This window comes from Oxyura jamaicensis, chromosome 23, assembly GCF_011077185.1.
Source record: "Oxyura jamaicensis isolate SHBP4307 breed ruddy duck chromosome 23, BPBGC_Ojam_1.0, whole genome shotgun sequence".
NCBI lineage: Eukaryota > Metazoa > Chordata > Aves > Anseriformes > Anatidae > Oxyura > Oxyura jamaicensis.
The window spans coordinates 288,760-307,384 of record NC_048915.1 but is presented as its reverse complement, the minus strand read 5'-3'; the positions used below and the strand labels follow the sequence as shown (position 1 = coordinate 307,384).

The following is an 18,625-nucleotide window of genomic DNA, read 5'->3' as shown; positions in this document are numbered from 1 at the left end:
CATGGCGGCGCGGTCCCCGCCACGGTTCGGGCCCCTGCAGCTGCTGCTGGCGGCGGCGGGGGCGGCGGCGGCGGCGCTGGACGTGTGCGCAGACGCCTGGGTGGCGGCGGGGTACGCGCGGGCCGGGCACCCCGGCTGGGCCGCGCTGGGGCTGGTGCTGCTGGCCGCCGCCTCGGCCGCCACCCAGGCCTGCAGCTGGCTCTGGTTCCGCTCCGACCCGGCCGCACTGCGCCCCGAGCTGCCCCGCTGCCTGCTCGCCGCCCTCCACCTCCTCCAGCTCGGCTTCTTCTACAGGTACGGCCCGGGGGAGGAGCCCCGCTCTCGTCCCCCCGCGCCCCGTCCCGCACCTTCCGCCCTCTCTGCTCCCTCCGTGGTGGCACCGGCCCCGCCGGCACCCGGACCCCTGCCCCGGGCGTCCCCCCCGCCCCGCCGACCGCCCCTGTCCCCATCCGCGGGCTGGGAGCGGGCCCCGCCCGGACCCCGTCCCGGCAGAGCCGCGGCCGCCCCCTGCGGGACGGGCCCGGACTCGGCCCCGCGGGCTCCTGCCCAGCCTCGGCGGGGGCCGCGAGGCCCCGGCCTCGGTCCTGCGCTTTCGGTCCCGAGTCAGGGCCGGTCGTCACCCCCTGCCTGCCCGGTTTCTCCTTGCCCCTCGGTGCCGGCCCATTTGGCGTGGCAACCAGCAACAGCGAGCAGAAGCGTCGAGACTAGATGATGCCTCGTTTTTTACAGCAAATACAGGGCCTGCGTCCACCTCTGTTCCCAGGAGCGAAGATCAGCTCCTAAAACAGTGGAGCAGAGCACATAGATCCTGTTTTGGCTTCTGCTCCCTCCTTTTTTTCAGGGGGCAGCATGGCCATGTTGTGCCTTGCCTCCCCGCTGAAGGAGATGACCTGGCTGCTTGCTGAATTTCCTCCGCAGAAATCAGTGGTTAAGTCAGAGGGGAGGATACGCACCGCTCTGTGCCTCTGTTTTCTTTTTCCTGATGCACAAGCAAGCAGATGCCAGGGGCAGAGAAGCTCTTGTACATTAAAGGCCTGGAAGCTGTGCAGGGGTTACGGGGCGGTTGCTGCAGGACTCTTCTGGTGGGGGCTGGCACCTTGCTGGTGTACCTCTGTCGTGGGGAAGGGAATTGCTTAAGACCAAGTTGAAATGAATGGCAGCTCCAGGCTCAGACTTGCTGGTGCCACGTGTCCCAACAGGGCAGCGCGTGGTTGTCGATGGGCACGCTGCTGCAGGTGCCCCTTGCCCCACACAGCTCCTCACTGCAGCCATGGCCCCGTGCAGGTGTCTCCACGCTCTGAAGGTGGGCTGGAAGGTGTGCTGGGCAAAGGCAGTGTCGGAGGAGGAGCAGAACCGCATGGCCTTTCTCTCCCATGACATCAGCATGCTGCGTCTCTTCGAGACCTTCCTGGAGAACACCCCGCAGCTCACCCTGCTCCTCTACGTTATCCTGCGGACAAACAAGGCAGAGCCATCCCAGGGTGAGGGGGCTGGAACCGGGGAGGGGTTGTGGGGCTGCAGGCTTGAGCTTGAAGGGCAGGAGGGACCTTGTAGGATGTCTGCAGGCTGTAGGACCATGCAGGATGCTGTTCTTCTGCCTTTGCTTGAGGTTATCCAGCCATTCATGTCTCACATCCATTGCTTCCTTGACAGAATATGCAGGAAGGTGGACCTGGTCCTGTGTGCCCCACTGGCCTATGCTGGGCCTGGAGAGGGTTGAAGCTGGGGGACCTTTGTGATCCTTCCTGTGTCCCCTAGGAGAGGCTGTGCCTGAGGTGCACCCCCCTGCACCTACCTCACCTTGTGGTCCTGTACAGCACAGAATGCCCTTGGCCAGGGCCCAAGGGTCAGGAGAGCAGTCAGGAGTATGCTGGGGAGCAGGGAGGTGCTGTTGGGGACACGTGTGGAGAGTGGAGCGGAGCCCATGGAGGAGGTGCTTTGGTACCCATCCCAGAAAGGGGATGAGCCCCCTAAGAAACAGGGAGCTGAACCGTGTCCTGGCTCTGTGGAGCCAGAGCTCATCTCCTGCCATTGTGGGCTGGGGGTTTCCCTGGCTGGGGAAATGGGCTCTGCAGAGCTCTTTGGTCCTGTCGCCTCTTCCCCATCTCCTGGTCCAGCCGCCAGGCTTGGACAAGGGAAAAGTCCTCCAGGAGCAGCACCAGCCTGCTCCTTGGGGAGGGCAGGAAGCCAGGGAGACAAGAGAAGAAATATAGATGCTGATGCTCTGACTCCCCAAAGCTGCTGCTTTGCATGCTGGTGGGATGCACGTTTAAGCAATGTCTGGCAGGGCAATATTTGGAGCAGGGCCAACCCTAGCTTGGTCTGCCCTTTGCATCTCTGCTGCTGTGTTTGCAGGACTGGGGATCTGCACTGCCTTCCTGTGTGTGACCTGGTCTCTGCTGGACTATCACCAGTCCCTGCGCTCCTTCTTGCAGGACAAGTATGAGCTGAGCCTGGGCTCCTCAGCTGTCTACTTCCTGTGGAACCTCTCCCTCACCTGCCCCCGCATCCTCCTGGTCGCCCTCTTTGCCCTGCTGTGGCCCTATGGCGTTGCTATTCACTTCCTGCTTGTGTGGCTGGCGATGTTCCTCTGGGTCAGCTTGCAGGGCACGGACTTCATGGAGTCGCCTGGCCCCGAGCAGCTCTACCGGGCCATTGTGGCTGTGATCCTGTACTTCAGCTGGTTCAACGTGGCTCCGGGGAGGACACTGTACCGCAGCATCATCTATCATGGCTTCATCCTGGTGGACAGCACACTGCTGGCCCTGTCCTGGCTCTTGTGCCGCTCCCCTTCGGACGAGCACTTGTACCTCATCCCAGTGGTCTCTGCTGCCCTGCCCTGCTATCTTCTGGGGCTGCTGCTGAGAGTCAGCTACTACCAGTGGCTGCACCCCAGCGCACGAGCACAGCAGCAGGGCAGCTATGATGAGGTGGATGCCAACAGGAGGACCGATGGGCTGGAGTTCCGGACTGTCTTGGAGCCGGACCTTGTGAACAGGAGGCTGCAGTGGCTGGCCCAGCGCCAGTTTGTGGTACCTGTCCTGGCAGAGCAGCACTTGCTGAACGGGGCTGCTTCTGCTGACGCTGCTGTCTGAGGCTGGGTCCTCCAGCTCCTCAGGAAGGAGTCCTGCTTCGTCAAAGTGGTCTGACTTGCTGAGGAGATAGGTTTGCTAGTTCTCTCTGTTATTCCTCTGTGTGCCCCAGGCTGCTGTTTTGGGCATCTTGGTGCTATGTCCGGGATGCTGGAGGGGCTAGGCAGAAAGCTGGGGAGATCTGCGAGTGCCTGGCTAGTCCCACGGCACAAAGCAGGGCTCCCACTGCTGCACTGGAGGGGAGCCATGGTGCTCGGGGCAGAGGCCAGTACATTGTGAATGCACTGTTGTGTCAACCTCTCTCATTATTTATTGTTAGGCTTTTCAAAAAACAAACAAACAACTGTTCATCCTCTTTGTGCCTGCTGCCAAGGTTGCTTCTCATGGACGTGGCTGCTGGTAGTAGAGGGCTCATTCTCCTTGGCAGCAGCTGTTGGGTGTTTCTGTTTGCAGGCAGAATTTTCCCACTTCTGGTGTTTTGCTGTTAAAGTCAAAAATTGCCCAGTATTGAGATATGACTCAGAGTCCTACTCAGAGGGGCAGAGAAGAAGGTGAGGGCTCTCTGTGCAGCCTGGCACCCACCTGGGAGAGTGGCTGCCCTGGGAGGGCAGCGGTTGTAGGGTGCCTGCACCTCTTTAGGGTGTTATAGGGGTCCTGGGGTGGGATCCGGGGCCCATGTAAGCAGTGGCCTCACCTCCTGAACGGTCCCTTCATGCCATTCCCGCTGTCTGGGGAGCTGGGCAGCGCTGAGCTCAGCTCTCTTCAGGAGCTCAGCTCCTGTGCAGAGAGAGGGCACGGGACAAAGCAGCTCCTGCCTGCAGAGGGGCCTGTGCTGGAGTTTCTGCAGCACCCAGCGAGCTGTTCCTCCTGCATCATCACTTGCAGAAAGAGCTTGCGTGAGCAGGGTAAGAGGCACTTGGGCGACAGACCCTGTGCTGTGCCCATGCTCTTGTCCATGGGGGCAGCTCAGGGCAGTCACAGCATGGCTAGGAGCTGGGGCCAGGCCCTGCTGCCCCATAGCTGCTGCCCCACACCCCCATACGCACCCTGGGCACAGGCTGGTGGGGCTGCAGCTTGGCTCAGCATTTCTGGCTTGTCACCTTACAGTCCATTTGTAGCCATTCTTACCACCACCAACTACAGCTGCGACCAGGCTGGAACAACCCAGGGTCAGTTTCTTGGCCGTAACAGTGGCACAGAAAACATGGGGCTGCAGCATGGGAACTGTGGCAGAGCCTGGGCCCGTTGCCTGGACACATGGTGCTTGCCCAAGCAGGCTCCAAGGCAGCTCCTGGCTCCCTCTGCTGTTGCATGGCCCACCACAGCCCCTTGCCCATCCACCCCCCGTTGCAGGAGGAGACTGGCCCACACCAGGTGCTCAGGGAAGGGTGGTGCAGGGGGAGGCAGCCAGATGGAGCTGAACTGCTCCTGTCCCATGAACCTGCCACAAGATAAGCCCAGGGCAAAGGCCTGGTGCAGCAGCTGTGCCGTGGTGCCACTGGAGGAGGTTGCTTGCTGGACTTGTGCAAAAGGGAACGGGGGAAAAAAGGCAGGGTTTGTGCCTCACTACCCAAGCATGATGTGACTTATGTGGGCAGCAGAGCAGAGCCAAAGGTTGTGGAATTGCACTGCTGTCTCCTGCAGGAACCCCCAGGGGAGCAGGGGCCTCCAGGGGCTGTGCTGGGACCTGAGGCTCAGTGACCCAAACTGCTCTGCTGCCACTGACCCCAGCCAGGGCCATCACCAAGGGCAGGGACCAATTGCGGGGAGGGGCTGTCAGAGAACAGACTGAAGCACTGACTATAGAAAATAAAGACTTTATTTTTTTTCCAGTTCATAGGACAGCTCCCGTTACGCAGAACACAAACAGGCAATGACTGCGCAGCCAGCAGCCCCTGGGGCTCCCCTCCTTTTGCTGTGCTGGGATGTGAGCACAGAAAAGGCTGCTGTGGGCTCGGGGGGCTCCCGCTGCTTTCTGCACCACTGCAGGCTGTGGGCCAACACTGGCACTTCCCCCAGAGCATGTGGAGGCACCACGCACCGTGATCAGATGGTTGGTTTTTAAGACTGCATTTGCAGTTAAAAGTAGGGAGGAGGCCAGCAGCTGCTTGTGTGCACCCAGGCCAGCTCAGCAGGCATTCGTTCACGTATTTGGATTTATCAGCGGTTCAGCTTACAGCCAGGCCAGGAATAACAGGAGAGCAAAGAGACACAGAAGCAAATCAATGCTTGGTTAAAGAGGCTGTACCTGACACATGAGAGACAGGCAAAGTCTTAACATCATCCAGCAGAGGGGAAAAAAAATAAAATAGCCAGGTCAACCTTTATTATTAAACAAACACAGAAATGTACCATCAATCTCCTATTATAAAAGTACTTTACATACATTCAAGGAGACATCATATAAATATCAGTATGAAATGTCACTGGCTGCAATAGGTCCACACTCAGCTAAAATTTTGCTGCCCTTTTAAAGTTTCTTTAAAACATTTTAAAAGTAAACAAACACAAAGCAAAGCCTGCCAGCTTTTGGGCTGCTTGGTACCTTGGTTCCAGCACTCGCTGTGAGTGCCTGGGCAAAACACATCCCACCTCCTAGCCTGGACCGACGTGGCTCTCCTGCAAGCGACTTTAGACGTTAGTGAAGCAGAGAGGCCACTTGCCAGGCAGTGGGCGGTTAAGGCACGGGTTTCCATCCCAAAGTTCAGCTGGCTGGAGTACAAGACTTGCTCACAGGCTAGGACATCTCAAAACCTGCTTACAAGACCTTTGGATGGGCTGGGGACCTGCAGAGAGAGATTGAGGAACCAGCACAGACTCTTCCGTAACTTAGAGATGTCCTTATCTAAGGACATTTCAGAAACAAATGAAGCTGTTTTTCCACGTGGCTCCCTTTCTCTCAGATCTGCTCCTGCTGATGCAGTAACAAGTCTTCTTCAAAGCCCTCAAATGAACCTAACTGTCAGCCCTGTGCCATCTCCATCCTTCCACTCTGCACAAGGCTCATGCTGCTGCTAAACACCAGCATGCACCCAGAGCATGAAAGCAGAAATTGGCTCCTCAGGTTTTCTGATGGGACAAAAGCTCACATTGCTCACAGGCAGCAGCTGCTACACACAGGGCACAATCCTGAAGCAGAGGTTTCCTGTGAAAATATGCAGACCCAGAGAGTCCGCCTGAGATCAAAGTGCTAGGCCAACACCTAGCAAGGAGCTGGATGGAAAGCAGATGGCTCCTGACTCCTGGCCATCTTGGAGTGAGAAAAACTCTGATTTTTATATATTTTTAAAACCAAAACTGGAGCTAGGAACATCTGAAACAGAGACCTCTGTGTTCAGTCCCTCAGCTCTGGGAGTCCAATGCCCTAACACCTCTTCAGCAGTGGTGACCAGAGCCAGTACAGGGACAGGCACCAACCTGTCACTCACAGGCCACATCACAGTGCATGGGCTGAGCCAACACAGCAACTCCCCAACACTGATGGAAATGATTCCTCAGTAATTAATGCCATGAAATGAATGCAGCAGGTATCACCTGCTTCTGTAGGCACAGCCTGAGTGGGTCAGCGTCCTTCTGAAGTGACAGGTTGGGTCTTTCAGACCAGACCCAGATGGGTTATGCTGGGCTGCAGATAAGATCTGGAAGAGTTTGGGTGCAGCCGTGGTGTTTGCTGAGCCCCACTACACACCTCTGCTTTTCCTGCTGAGCCAGACATCCGGCCTCTGTACAAAAACTCCAGGCACCTGCCAATTTTGTGCCATCAGGGTACAGGCAGGTGGCAGACACCACCAAACACAGCCTGATCTCGCACAAAACCAGCTCCCCGTGCCAGCACAGTCTTCAGCTGGTTATTTCTGGCTAGTGGTACTGCAGGTCACTGACTCCACCCTTTTTTTTCTGAGATAGTAGCAAAAATATGAGCATAACCATCACTTCCAAGGTCAGTGTGCTCCAGGCTGGCAAGTCACAGTGTCTTACAGAATTAAGTCCCCCTTAACAAGGATTGTATTTTGTTTCTATGTAGAGTTTGGCTAATGCAAAGAAGAATATAAGAAAATTGATTCTACTAAAAGGAACATACTCTCACAAATGGAAACAGAAAAGCAGAGGTGAAGATTAGTTACCATATCCTTCTTTGTAACATTTATGAGGATTTAGTTCTCTCTCAAATTATTCCTCATCCAAATGAGGTTTCTGTTCACTTCTCAGCACTATCTGCAATAGTGTCGTGTTGTATCTAATGTTCACAGGCAGTTTCATTTTCCCATATAAAGAAAATCTGTGGGATCTGCAGTTTGGGTTGTGGATTGCTGGAATCCAACAACCTACTACTTGTTAACAGGGTTTGGAGCCATGTGCAATGTACACACATTGACTAGAAGTCAATGGGATCAACCAACAGCAATACTTCCCTTTACGAGGAACCCCAGAAACATTCCCTTATCTTTTTGTTTTCCAGAAATCCCACAATGAAGAAATAACATAAAGATATCATAATAAATTATCTGCTTTGAACACCCAGGAAAGGAGAGAGGACACACTTTCACATCAGTAGAGGTATTTTGACATTTTCATTAGTATTTCCCATGGAAAAAAACAATAGCTCTTTTTGGCTTTGCAAAACAAGGGAGATTCAGCTCTGCCGTCAGTATTTTTCTATAAAAATAAGGTTTTATGTTTACTTGGGTTCTATAACTAAGGGGAATAGAAAAGCAGAAGTACCTGTTAGAGCCTTCTCCACTGTATCATCCCTTCTTTCTGGAGACTACCTGCTAGAAGAATTCAGCTGGCTTCTTTGAGTCTATTCTTCAGACAAGCTCTAGCTCTGCTGAGTCTAGTGCTTCTTTATAGGACACCTTTTGTACTTGGCAGGGCCTATGCTCCTGAGGAAATGACCTGGTGTCACGTTCTACTGTACTATTTGCATTAGGTGTGTATTCTTCATCAAGCTGCAAATTGAGTCCCCAAATGTATGAGATTTCTGCCTCCCCAGCAATGGAGAGGGCTTGCAGGAGCTGCAGTCACACCTTTGCTCCAGCGTCTTACAAGAAGTCTAACTCAAGGGCTTGGTGAAGGGACACAAGGTCTGCGTGGTTTGTGATCCTCCAGAAAGGCATGTTGTGCTGTAACAAGAAGATTAACAAAGTCCATTTTATTGGAGTGATTTTGCAGCTAGGTGGAAGCAGTCAAGGTACACCTGCAGAATTGTGCAATACAGCATTTGTGACAGCACATACCATGCTCAGGAAGGATCTCAGTCATATGCACACTGGTATCTGAACCTTATCTTATCTGCACAATAGTTCATGATGGTTGCCAGCACTGACTATCAGACACTTTGGGCAGTCATGATGGAAACCTCAGATGAAAAGCCTCCGAGACTCCAAGGGAATCTATGTGGATGACAACTCTGGTACATGGCAGTCAGTGTGACGCCTGAGAGATGCTGTCCTGACAGTAATCCATGCACTTAACTGCCTTTAATTAACATGAGTGAACAATCTACTCAGGCTTGTTCAATCAAACTTTTTGCTCCTTATCTGTAATTCAGACTAATAGTAGATGCTGTGTAATGATCTGACTGCTGGCAATGAAGTCGTGACTCCCTCAGTGCTTCTGAGAAATTGCATTACCCTGATTGATAGACTCATGCTATGATCAAGGCCTGCCACATCAAGATACTGTCCCTGTAAAACAGGGACAGTGCTACACTAACAGACTGCAAGTACACATGAACTTCAACCCTAGACAAGAGTAAAATAGAAACTTTAAACGCTTAAGAGCCAGATAACTTCCTGTCTTAACATAGTAAAAGATTTCTTGCAAAGGCAAAGTTTCCCCTCTCTGCCTCTGGCCTGAAGAATTCAGCCTTGGAAAAAGAGTACTTGCAATAAAAGACTGTTACTGTAACCTCCGTGTGCATCAACCCATATCCCACCTCTGCAGAAACCCACCTGCTTAGCTGCAACCTCTTCATCACGCCCATCTCCAATTACTACATAGGTGACTTTCTTTCCAAATCGTGACACAATCCTCTCAAAACAGCTTTCTTTGCCTGCCAAAAGAGAATACCACTATAATGAGCCTTAGGCAGAGAGAAACAGAAGCCTGAACTAACCCCTTCTTCCCAGAACAAAAATACATTTTTGTCTTACTGGGAACCCAGTTTGGTTCATAAGACCAGAAGCCACCACTATTAACATGGCTAGCTGCATCACAGCAGTCACAAGCACTTCTCAGCTGCAGAAACTGTGTTTCCTGTGTAAAAATCCTAGCTAGCCCACAAAAGACACCTCAATGCCAGGTGTCTCAGCACAGACCCTTACCTATTTTTGTAGCACTATAAATATTTTCAATGGGAAACACCTCGCCCAATCCATATAGAAGAACTTTGGCGAGAGCTGGCACCAGTTGGGTGGTTGTGATCAGGATGTTCACACAGTTTTTTCTAAAACAACAACAACAAAAAAACACACTTGTAAAAGCACACCTACGCCTCATAGCGCTGAAGAGTACTTTGGGCAACTTGCTCAGCTTTCCAAAGTGCCATGAACTTTGCTGCCCTGCTTCTCCAAGTCTTTGTAGGCCAAGATTTTGATTTGTTTGTTTTAAACAAAATCTCTCCTGAAGAAATGTAATTTTCTGAGCACAGTCCTATTAAGAGGACTTTCCTAGCAAAGGATGTTGCCATAGAAAGGCCCCAAAGGGTGCTCAGGAGTGGGGTTCCTGCACACATTCACTTCATTTCCTAGAACCTGTGACAAGCAGCAGTAATATACTTGTGTGCGTTGCTGTAAGTGCATGCAAATCTAAGAGAGAATAACTGAGAAAGCAACATACACGTTTCCAGTTTCCATACCTGGACTGTATGAGTAGCAGGGACTTTAATGCAGTTTCCAGCCAGGAATCTGTTAACACTTCGATATCGGTTCTTAGTCGCTGCAGAGCTTCCCTCTTCTGTGGGCTAAGAAGGCCTGGAAAGCAAGCAACACATTTTCTCAGCTGCATTGGTAAGCCCTGTGCAGTTCATAGGATACATACAGCAAAATGTATCAACTCTTATACAAAAAATGAGTAGGTGTCGTGCGAGGTCACAAGCAGCAGCAGCGAAAGGAACTCCTGCAGTCACCCCGTCAGACTTCCTGCTCCACACAGGCCCAAGGACCCTTCCCATCTTAATCACAGAATCAGAGAATCACAGAATGGCCGAGCTTGGAAGGGACCTCTGGAGATCACTTGGTCTGACCCCTTGGCTGAGCAGGATCACCTAGAGCACCTTATGCAGGATGGCATCCAGGTGGGTTTTGATTATCTCCAGAGAAGGAGACTCCACAACCTCTCTGGGCAGGCTGTCCCAGTGCTCTGTCACCCTCCCAGTAAAGAAGTGCCCCCTCATATTGAGCCAAAACCTCCTGTGCTTCATTTGTGCCCATTGCCTCTCCTGTCACTGAGCACAACTGAAAGGAGACCGGCTCCATCTTCTCAACACCCTCCCCTTAGGTATTTATACACACTGATGAGCTCTCCCTTCAGTCTCCTCCAGGCTAAACAGGCCCAGCTCTCCCAGCCTGTCCTCATATGACAGGTGCTCCAGTCCTCTCATCATCTCCATAGCCCTCATCTGGACTCACTCCAGTAGCTCCATGTCCCTCTGGTACTGGGGAGCCCAGAACTGGGCACAGGGCTCCATGTGTGGCCTCAGTAGGGCCAAGCAGAGGGGCAGGATCCCCTCCCTTGGCCTGCTGGCAACACTTCTGAATGCAGCCCAGCATCCCCTCAGCCTTCTCGGCCACAAGGGTACATTGCTAGCTCATGGTCAGCCTGCTGGCCACCAGGACTCCCAGGTCCTTCTCTACAGAGCTGTACTTAACGCCTTTTAAACATCATTTTCTCAAAACATCCAGTTGCAAATGGTCAAAAACAGTGGCTATACAGTCAAATCTGCTTCCATTATTTAATAAAACAAAAGAAAAAAGAGAGCCCCTTGAGTCTGAAACTGTTTCCGCCCAATTTCCAGCCATGCAATACGACTCCTTGTCACTCCTGCCTCACCACTCCTCACTACACGCAATATACTCTAGTCCTCTGACAATGAGGCCACAGAGGGATTCATTCCAGGCTGCGCTGACAACTACTTTACCTTTAGACAGGTCCTGAAAAACTCCACATCCACGTTTCCCACATGCAAAATATTAAATAATGTCTGATCCCTACCAGAAATAAGGTAATTGTGGTACAGTGAAATGCAGACTTTATTAATACATTTTTTAAGGCTGATGGTTACAGTTCTGACCACCCTTTTTGGCTGCTTGTTTTTCAGAAAGCGTGTCAAAGAAAATGTTGTATCAAGCTTCTTTTCCATAGACTAAGGGTACTCAAATCTGCAACCCACCAGGCTGTCACACAGTCAGATGAGCTGCTCCAGCAGCACCCTGTTCCTAGGGATCTCAATGCTAAGATTCAGACTAAAAAGAAACTTTTTCAACATTTGACTTCTGTGGAATAGAGTTGCAGTATGCACCTTTATTACTGCTGTGGCATTGGAAGAGAAGCAAAATCAGAAGATTTTAAGTGACTTTGTAAACAGACTTAGAGATGTCAGACTAAGCATGGCAACCAGAAGAACGAACACTTTACTTCTTGACGATTGCCTAATAAATGATTTTATGAAGACATAGGTGAAAAGGTCTCCTAAGCAGAATGTTATATAAGTCATTTAGGCCTGTTCTACACAGGGTGATAGGCAGCCTTTCATTCAAAAGTAGCAAAGGGACACTGCACCAAACCCTTCTCTGAGATACATGATTGATTGACCAACCCTATCTACGTAAGTCAGAGAGCACACTGGAATACTGTTCAGTTTTGGAAGATGCAGCCTCTTAGATTACACAGAGATATGATCCTATTTAGCATTAGCAGAATGGTTAATTTTCATGTTCAAATGTTTAGGAAAGCAAAAACTACTGTATGGAACAGCTACCAAGAAGAACCAAGTCTGGTATTACAAACTCTGGTTAGTGCTCCAGATACTGGTGCATGGGAACACTCACCTCCAACATTAGTTTTGTATTTATCGTAGATCTCTCGTACCCTGCGGTAGCGGAATGCCAGTTTTCTCATCCAGTCCACTCCACCTTGGACACCAACTGATGAACTGTGATTTGCATTACTTCCTGAGCCACTGAAGCCATCCGTGGAGAAATTGTAGTTGCTATTAAAAAACAAAAACAAAACAAAAAAACAGATCTATTACATATGCCACAGCAGCAGAGCCACTGTGACCCCTCTGGCTGGGTTGTAGATTTCAGCTCTGACAGCAGCTAGAAAAGCACCATGAAGAAGAACTCTGCACAACCACCACTGCACCCCTGATGGCGGAGGCCAGCTACTCTGGGCAATGTGCTCTAATACCCACCCACACTTGCTTTCAGCTTTCAACTGCTGTACTGAAATTTATTGATTCAACTTCTCTTGCATAGCCCCAATGCAAAACCAACTTTTGCTCTTCACTTACTTCTCTGCAATACAGAACATCCTTTCCACTAACCTCTCTCGTTCTGCAGTGATAAATCCCCATGTACTATTTTCCAAACGTAATAGCTACCTCTCTAGATCACAGCTACAGTTCCACAAGCAGATGAGCTGCTTTACCAGCTCATGACTGCAGGAAGCAGGTTCTGCTTCACCACTTTCTCCATATTTCTTTCTCCCTGACAGACAGGCAATTCTCAGACCTTTCCATGATGCAGTTCAACTCACTAATGCAGTAGAATAATTATCCCCGTCTGACTGTATAAAATCAGCTCAAAGGGAGGTGCAAACTGTAGGGAGACTTACAAAACTCAAGATCATCAAGTGTGGAGTGCAGGTTCTCCACTCATTACACATCACTGAGAATATAGGTAATATTCAGCAGTTCGACAATGCAATTCCCATTATAATTCCAAAAGTTTTTTGTAGGTCTAAAAAAAAAAAAACAAAAACCAACAACAACAACAAACCACCCAGCAAACAAACAGCATTGACAGAGTTTCAGACCCTGTACAATGCTGGCCTCCATTCCTTAACCCCATTATAGCTTGTTTTCTTTCTGAAGCCCTGCAAAATAAACCAGATTGCATCAGCTATACGTTTAATGCATTCTTCAGTACGTCACCTTAAATCTTGGCCATTATCATCAGATGCCACATCTTCTATGTGTACCTGGTCACACTCCTGTTTAAAACAGGGGAAAAAAAAAAAAAAAAAAAAAAAAAAACAGAAGCCACTGTTGTAATCCAGAAACATACCAAACTTTGCAGATTAAAAGAAGCATGATACAGAATGATCCCTTCACATTTGCCAACAATACCAAACACAGCTATACTGTCTCCACAAACCTATACACAGCTTCCATTAGCTTTGTTTTCCAGTACTTCCATTTGCTTTGTTTTACTTTGCACCACCTATGAGTCCTTGCCAAGAGAGGGATTTGAAGCCAGAAAGGTCAGAAAAAAAAATCACGTTTCTATGACATTTTGTCTGCAAAAAAGAAACCTCAACACTTGCTGAACAAGTTGAACTGATAATTCACTTATCATCTGAAACCCTTATGCCATTTCACAAAAACAAGCTAAACAAAAGCAAAAGTACCCCCAAACCATATTATCTGGTCAACTGATGATACTCCTTTTAAACAATAACATAATAGTCAATTTTCTTACTAGTGATCCACAGCATAAATCTTGTATTGAAATATCAATACCTTATTGCTTTGACATTGCTTTTTAGTACAGCTGACTTAACCCAGAGATAAACTGCAAATACCTTAGAACTACAAGCAAATTTTCCCCACCTCAAAAATTTCCCACTGCAACTAGTACCAACAGCAGTGAGTGATGTTGACTACATAGTTCACATGTCAGTGACTATCCTCCCAGCACAAGAGACTTTTTTTCCCCCTGGGGCAGAGATGTAACTGTCATTACCACTTTTGTAGAATTCACAGCTGCCATAAATATAAACTTAATTTAAGTTTCCATTTGCATTAACAAAAACATCTTGTGTTTTCCCACCATGTACACCGGTGATGCATCTACATTTAACTGGTCACTCTTCATATTCAGCCTTAATAAGATTTAAATTAGACCTGTAAATTCTGCAAATTAGGTTCATGAATCCATATTTTTGTGCTCAAATTTCAAAGATGACAAAAGTCAGGAAATCTGTTTCCAACCACTAAATTCCAGACTATGCCAAAATTTCACACCTCCCCAGATAGCTTGCATTAGTCTTTTCACTACTATCTGATAATGTCATAGCATGGGTATTGCCACAATTCAAGCAAAATTTATATTCAGCTTCTGTGAAAATGCAGAACAGACAGATGTATTTAATTTGGCAAAGAATACTGTGCATGAAAGAGGATGGGCGCTGAACAGAAGTCCCTCAAGAAGAAAAGGAATGGGAGAGCAGCAAAGATAGCTTGCAAGAATGGAGGATAGCACCTCCGTAGGTACAGTCTGCTTATCTGTAGAAGCACATCCTTCATAGTTGTTACACAGTCAGTGTGACCTACTGGTTCACTGGCTGAGACTGTCTTTTGTTTAGCCAAAGCCCCAAGAACTAACATTCTACAGGTCACCTTTTTCTCCAGATCTCTGGTCTCTATTTCAAATATAGCATCAGTGAAAGCCAAGTGCTTACCAGTCCAGACTGAAACTATTATACAAAGTAGGCATCACTCTTTAATGTTTTCAGGTACAAGTAGAAACCCATAGGAGAGCTAGGAGAGCTCATGACACTCGAAGTGTCCAGGATGCCCGTCTCAGATAAAAGAGAACAAACACCCCTTTGATTTGGCTGTGCTTAGAACCACTTAAGTTTTGGCATACCATTATTCATTATTGACTTGCTGTGAAGCACATCTGCCTTCACAAACTCTGCAGTGTAACTCTAATTAATATGGAGTTTTGCTTTTCAAAAAATATTTGCCATGTACCTCTAAGTCATTGAAAAACAGGTGAGTATCAGCTACTTCAAAAATCATCTCCTCCATTGACAGACCAGAGCCAATCACTAGAGTTGGATCCTGACAAAACAAAAAGAGAAAATGTAAACTTATCATGGTTGCAGGCTAAAAGTAAGTTATGACTAATCTCTTTCATCAGTTACTTTGTACAGTATTTCAAATGCCTATCAAGAATGATGTAATTCCATCTGGTAATATGTTGACTCTAAATGTTAAAAAAAGCACTTCAGTACTTCATGGCAGGGACTGAAGCACTTTTAGAAGCAACACATACATTCTAAACTCTTCAATGTATTTTGAATGAGAAAAAATACTTCTTCTGTACTGTGTCCTCAATGATTTCCAATAAAGACAAAAGCAGTCTGACATTGTTAGAAGGAAGTGTTTGTGATCTTAATAATCTAACTTTGTATAAAGCCAAATCTAGCGTTCCTTTTTTCCCCTCCAATTTGCAACAAATTAGAAGTATCATATTACACATTTAAAACAAAATAGCATTTTCTATTCCTTTTCCAGAGATTAACATTTACTTCTGTATAATACATGTTTTTTTTCCACATAAAAGACAGCATTACCTTGCCATATTTTTGAGCGTAAGACCCTGTGAGAAGTGAATGGAAGATTATGATGGTCTCATCCAGGTCCCAGAGAAACACTCGCTGGGTAGAGAATAAAATCAAGTCAGAATCATAGAATCATAAAGGTTGGAAAAGACCTCCAAGATCATCTGGTCCAACCATCTCCCTACTACCAATATCACCTGCTAAACCATGTCCTTAAGCACCAGATTCAATCTTTTCTTAAACACCCCGAGGGATGGTGATTCCACCACCTCCAGGGCAACCTGTTGTCCGACTGCTCTTTCTGAGAAGAAATGTCTCCTAATTTCCAACCTGAACCTTCCCTGGTGCAACTTGAGGCCATTCCCTCTTGTCCTATCACTAGGAGGAGGAGAGAACTTTTACCACCACACCATTCTGTAATGCTACCTGTAGAAAACAACATTAGTAGTTACCTCCAGTTCACTGTCCTGTGAGGAGGAGGTGTCTGCTTTCCTCTTCCCTCTGTTCTTCCCAGGGATGTTTTTTCTTGCCTGCTCATCTAACTCTTTACTTGCTGTTGCTCTTGACAATGATGGACTTGTGGATGCATCTCCTGCAGAAAGAAGTCACAGAGCTCTCATCCCCTCATGTCTCAAAACAAACACCAACACAAAACTCAGCATTTGACCACGAGCTTCCCCTGCAACAGGTAAGACATTATCTTGCTTTATTGAAGCAATAGTAGTCGAACCATTGTTAAAACATAAAATATTATTTCTTTGTCCCATCATTTGAAAACAGCTTTGTCTCCTGAATTCAGTACCTGTCAGGATTGACCTACTTACTGCATTCTGCTGCAGTAAAAGACATAGCACCCTTCAACCTAAGGCCTGTAAATCCCACAAAAGTCTCACTATCCTAGCACTGCTTTACTCTTCAATTGTTTCTTTTAATGCTTCTTGAGAGTTTCTGTCAGAAACTCTTAACCTGGAATGACAGTACAAAGGGAAGTATTGAGTAATGCCTGTCCATCCTAGATTTCTTGGGCTAATGACATGATTTTTCTGTGTTGAGCAACCCTATATGAGACAGGCTGTTTTCAGCATACACTACTCCCTCCTGTTCCACTGCAAAGTATCTTTAGAGTAACAGTTAAGCAATCGCCAGTGTATGGAGTTATCTGGAGTATGTTCATTGTACACAAATCCACAGCATGATGCTGACTGTACACGAGACAGACTACAGCTACATTGCCCAACCATTCCCCCCCAAACAAACAAACAAAAAAACACAGGGATGTAGTTGGCCCTGGAGACAAAGGCTTCGCCAAGCAGCATGGCCTTGACTGAAAAGGGATACATTATAGAGCCAATTCTCCAACGGGTAAGAACTCCTCTCACAGAGAAAGGGTAAAGCAACACCACTCAGTAAATGTTTTTGATGTGCAGAGTACTATGACAATGGGAGACACCCACTGAAACCTCTATTAACACTTCACACAGAAGATTTAACATCCCAGGTGCCTGCCTGACTTATTCAGAAATAGGACCAGAACTCTATCAGGAATGCAGAAAGGCATAGGGTCATCCATGTCCTCATTCAGGGTTACCAAATGGATGACCTGGACCAGTTTTTGGCTCTGGAGCCAAGCCAACTTGAAAGCTTTTGAATTCAGTCTGGGTCTTGAGCATAAAGCAATTAATGAGCATTGACCAATTCCTATGAAAATTCATGTAGAATGGTGAACTCAAGAGTACTCTTGAACTAAGAAAATATTACTGAGAATGTTAACAACTTGGCCATTCAGGTAACTTAATACTATGCAGATCTGTTCACATACAAAGCACAGCAGCTCAATTACACATTTTGAAATAAAGTTTTTTCCATGTCTGCACACTGTATTGTTTATCAAAGGCATTAGCCACCCTGTTACAGATGCCACTCTGTTAAAGATGCAATCATTACCAGAGGAATGTCTCTGCACCGTCCGTGTAGGCACCATGGCGTTTGGTTTTTCAGTCGGATACGTAGTTGTTGCTAATGTAGTACTCTCCGCGCTGCTGTCTGCTGGTGTTATGGCCCCAAAGCCAGAACTTGGGTAACACGTCTGGTACTGACTTTGGCCAAGGATTGTGTACGTAGGATATTCCTATTAGAGGGAAGGATCAGTTATGATAGGACACTCCTTTAAGAAAACATTCTATATCATGGTGACTTTTATACTAGAATATGCCTGTCAAAGAAAAATGTCAGCAAGAGCATAGTCTGACTTTGACATTATGCTATTTCCTTCCACACATGTAGGAAATCCTCAAAAAAGGATTGAGAGAGATGACTTCCCGATGGCCTCCACAGCAGCTAAATTCACAGAAGGCCAGAAACCACAGGGCCTTTCCTCTGACTCTAGTTTCTTCAAAAATGAATTTATATGAATTATGTGATAGTAACAGGGGAGCATTGAGTTGATGCCAAGGCATCAGTCCACTCTCTTGTCTTTTGGAATTTGTGTCTTTGTCTTGCTTTGTCAGATGTACTGACAGTGATAGAGAACGGCCCTGGCATTGGCTCAGAATATGATCCCAGCCACAAGAGCTAAAGGATAAAGTGCCTTTACTCATGACCTGTCTTCAGAAAGTAATTAAATTGCACACTGTGATGAAAGATCTATTTCTGAAGACAATTTACTCGTTTCAAAGTTGATCACTGAAATCAGAGGGCTCCTGAACTCAAGCTATACTTGAGGATTTTCATTTCTGCTACTAATAGTAAAGAAAGTAGCCACCCTCTAAGTGCCATGTCACATTCTTCTGGCACACTGCATGCTCCCAGTTCACTCAGGGAGCTTCATGGATTTGTGAACATACATCAGACACCTCAGTCTGCATTACTATCCAGGAAAGCTTTTCTCCTTAAAATTCTAAGCAAGTTTATGCTAACAAAAGAAACTTAAAAAGCAGCAGTGTAAATATACAAGGAATTTG

General features: G+C 47.7%; 2 protein-coding genes across 9 annotated transcripts in view; one reads left to right on the top strand and one right to left on the bottom strand.

Annotated features, from left to right (window-relative positions):
- Position 1: 1 nt before the first annotated feature.
- On the top strand, positions 2–3,442 carry XKR8 (XK related 8). Its single transcript, XM_035345457.1, has 3 exons — positions 2–294; positions 1,285–1,481; positions 2,356–3,442. The coding sequence occupies exons 1-3, from the start codon at positions 2–4 to the stop codon at positions 3,093–3,095; spliced, it is 1,230 nt and encodes a 409-aa protein (XP_035201348.1). The 3' UTR covers positions 3,096–3,442.
- Positions 3,443–4,893: 1,451 nt separating this feature from the next.
- EYA3 (EYA transcriptional coactivator and phosphatase 3) overlaps positions 4,894–18,625 on the bottom strand; it is a 47,270-nt gene continuing 33,538 nt past the window's right edge. For 7 of the 8 annotated variants that reach the window (XM_035345449.1, XM_035345455.1, XM_035345453.1 and 4 more), the window contains 10 exons: positions 17,610–17,793; positions 16,118–16,257; positions 15,678–15,761; positions 15,073–15,162; positions 13,249–13,307; positions 12,143–12,303; positions 9,952–10,066; positions 9,419–9,540; positions 9,047–9,147; positions 4,894–8,215 (listed from right to left, as the gene is read on the bottom strand). In XM_035345449.1, the coding sequence (XP_035201340.1) occupies positions 8,135–8,215; positions 9,047–9,147; positions 9,419–9,540; positions 9,952–10,066; positions 12,143–12,303; positions 13,249–13,307; positions 15,073–15,162; positions 15,678–15,761; positions 16,118–16,257; positions 17,610–17,793 (1,137 nt within the window). In that variant the 3' untranslated portion in view covers positions 4,894–8,134. The remainder of the gene's footprint in view (positions 8,216–9,046; positions 9,148–9,418; positions 9,541–9,951; positions 10,067–12,142; positions 12,304–13,248; positions 13,308–15,072; positions 15,163–15,677; positions 15,762–16,117; positions 16,258–17,609; positions 17,794–18,625) is intronic. The other variant, XM_035345454.1, reaches the window with a different exon arrangement.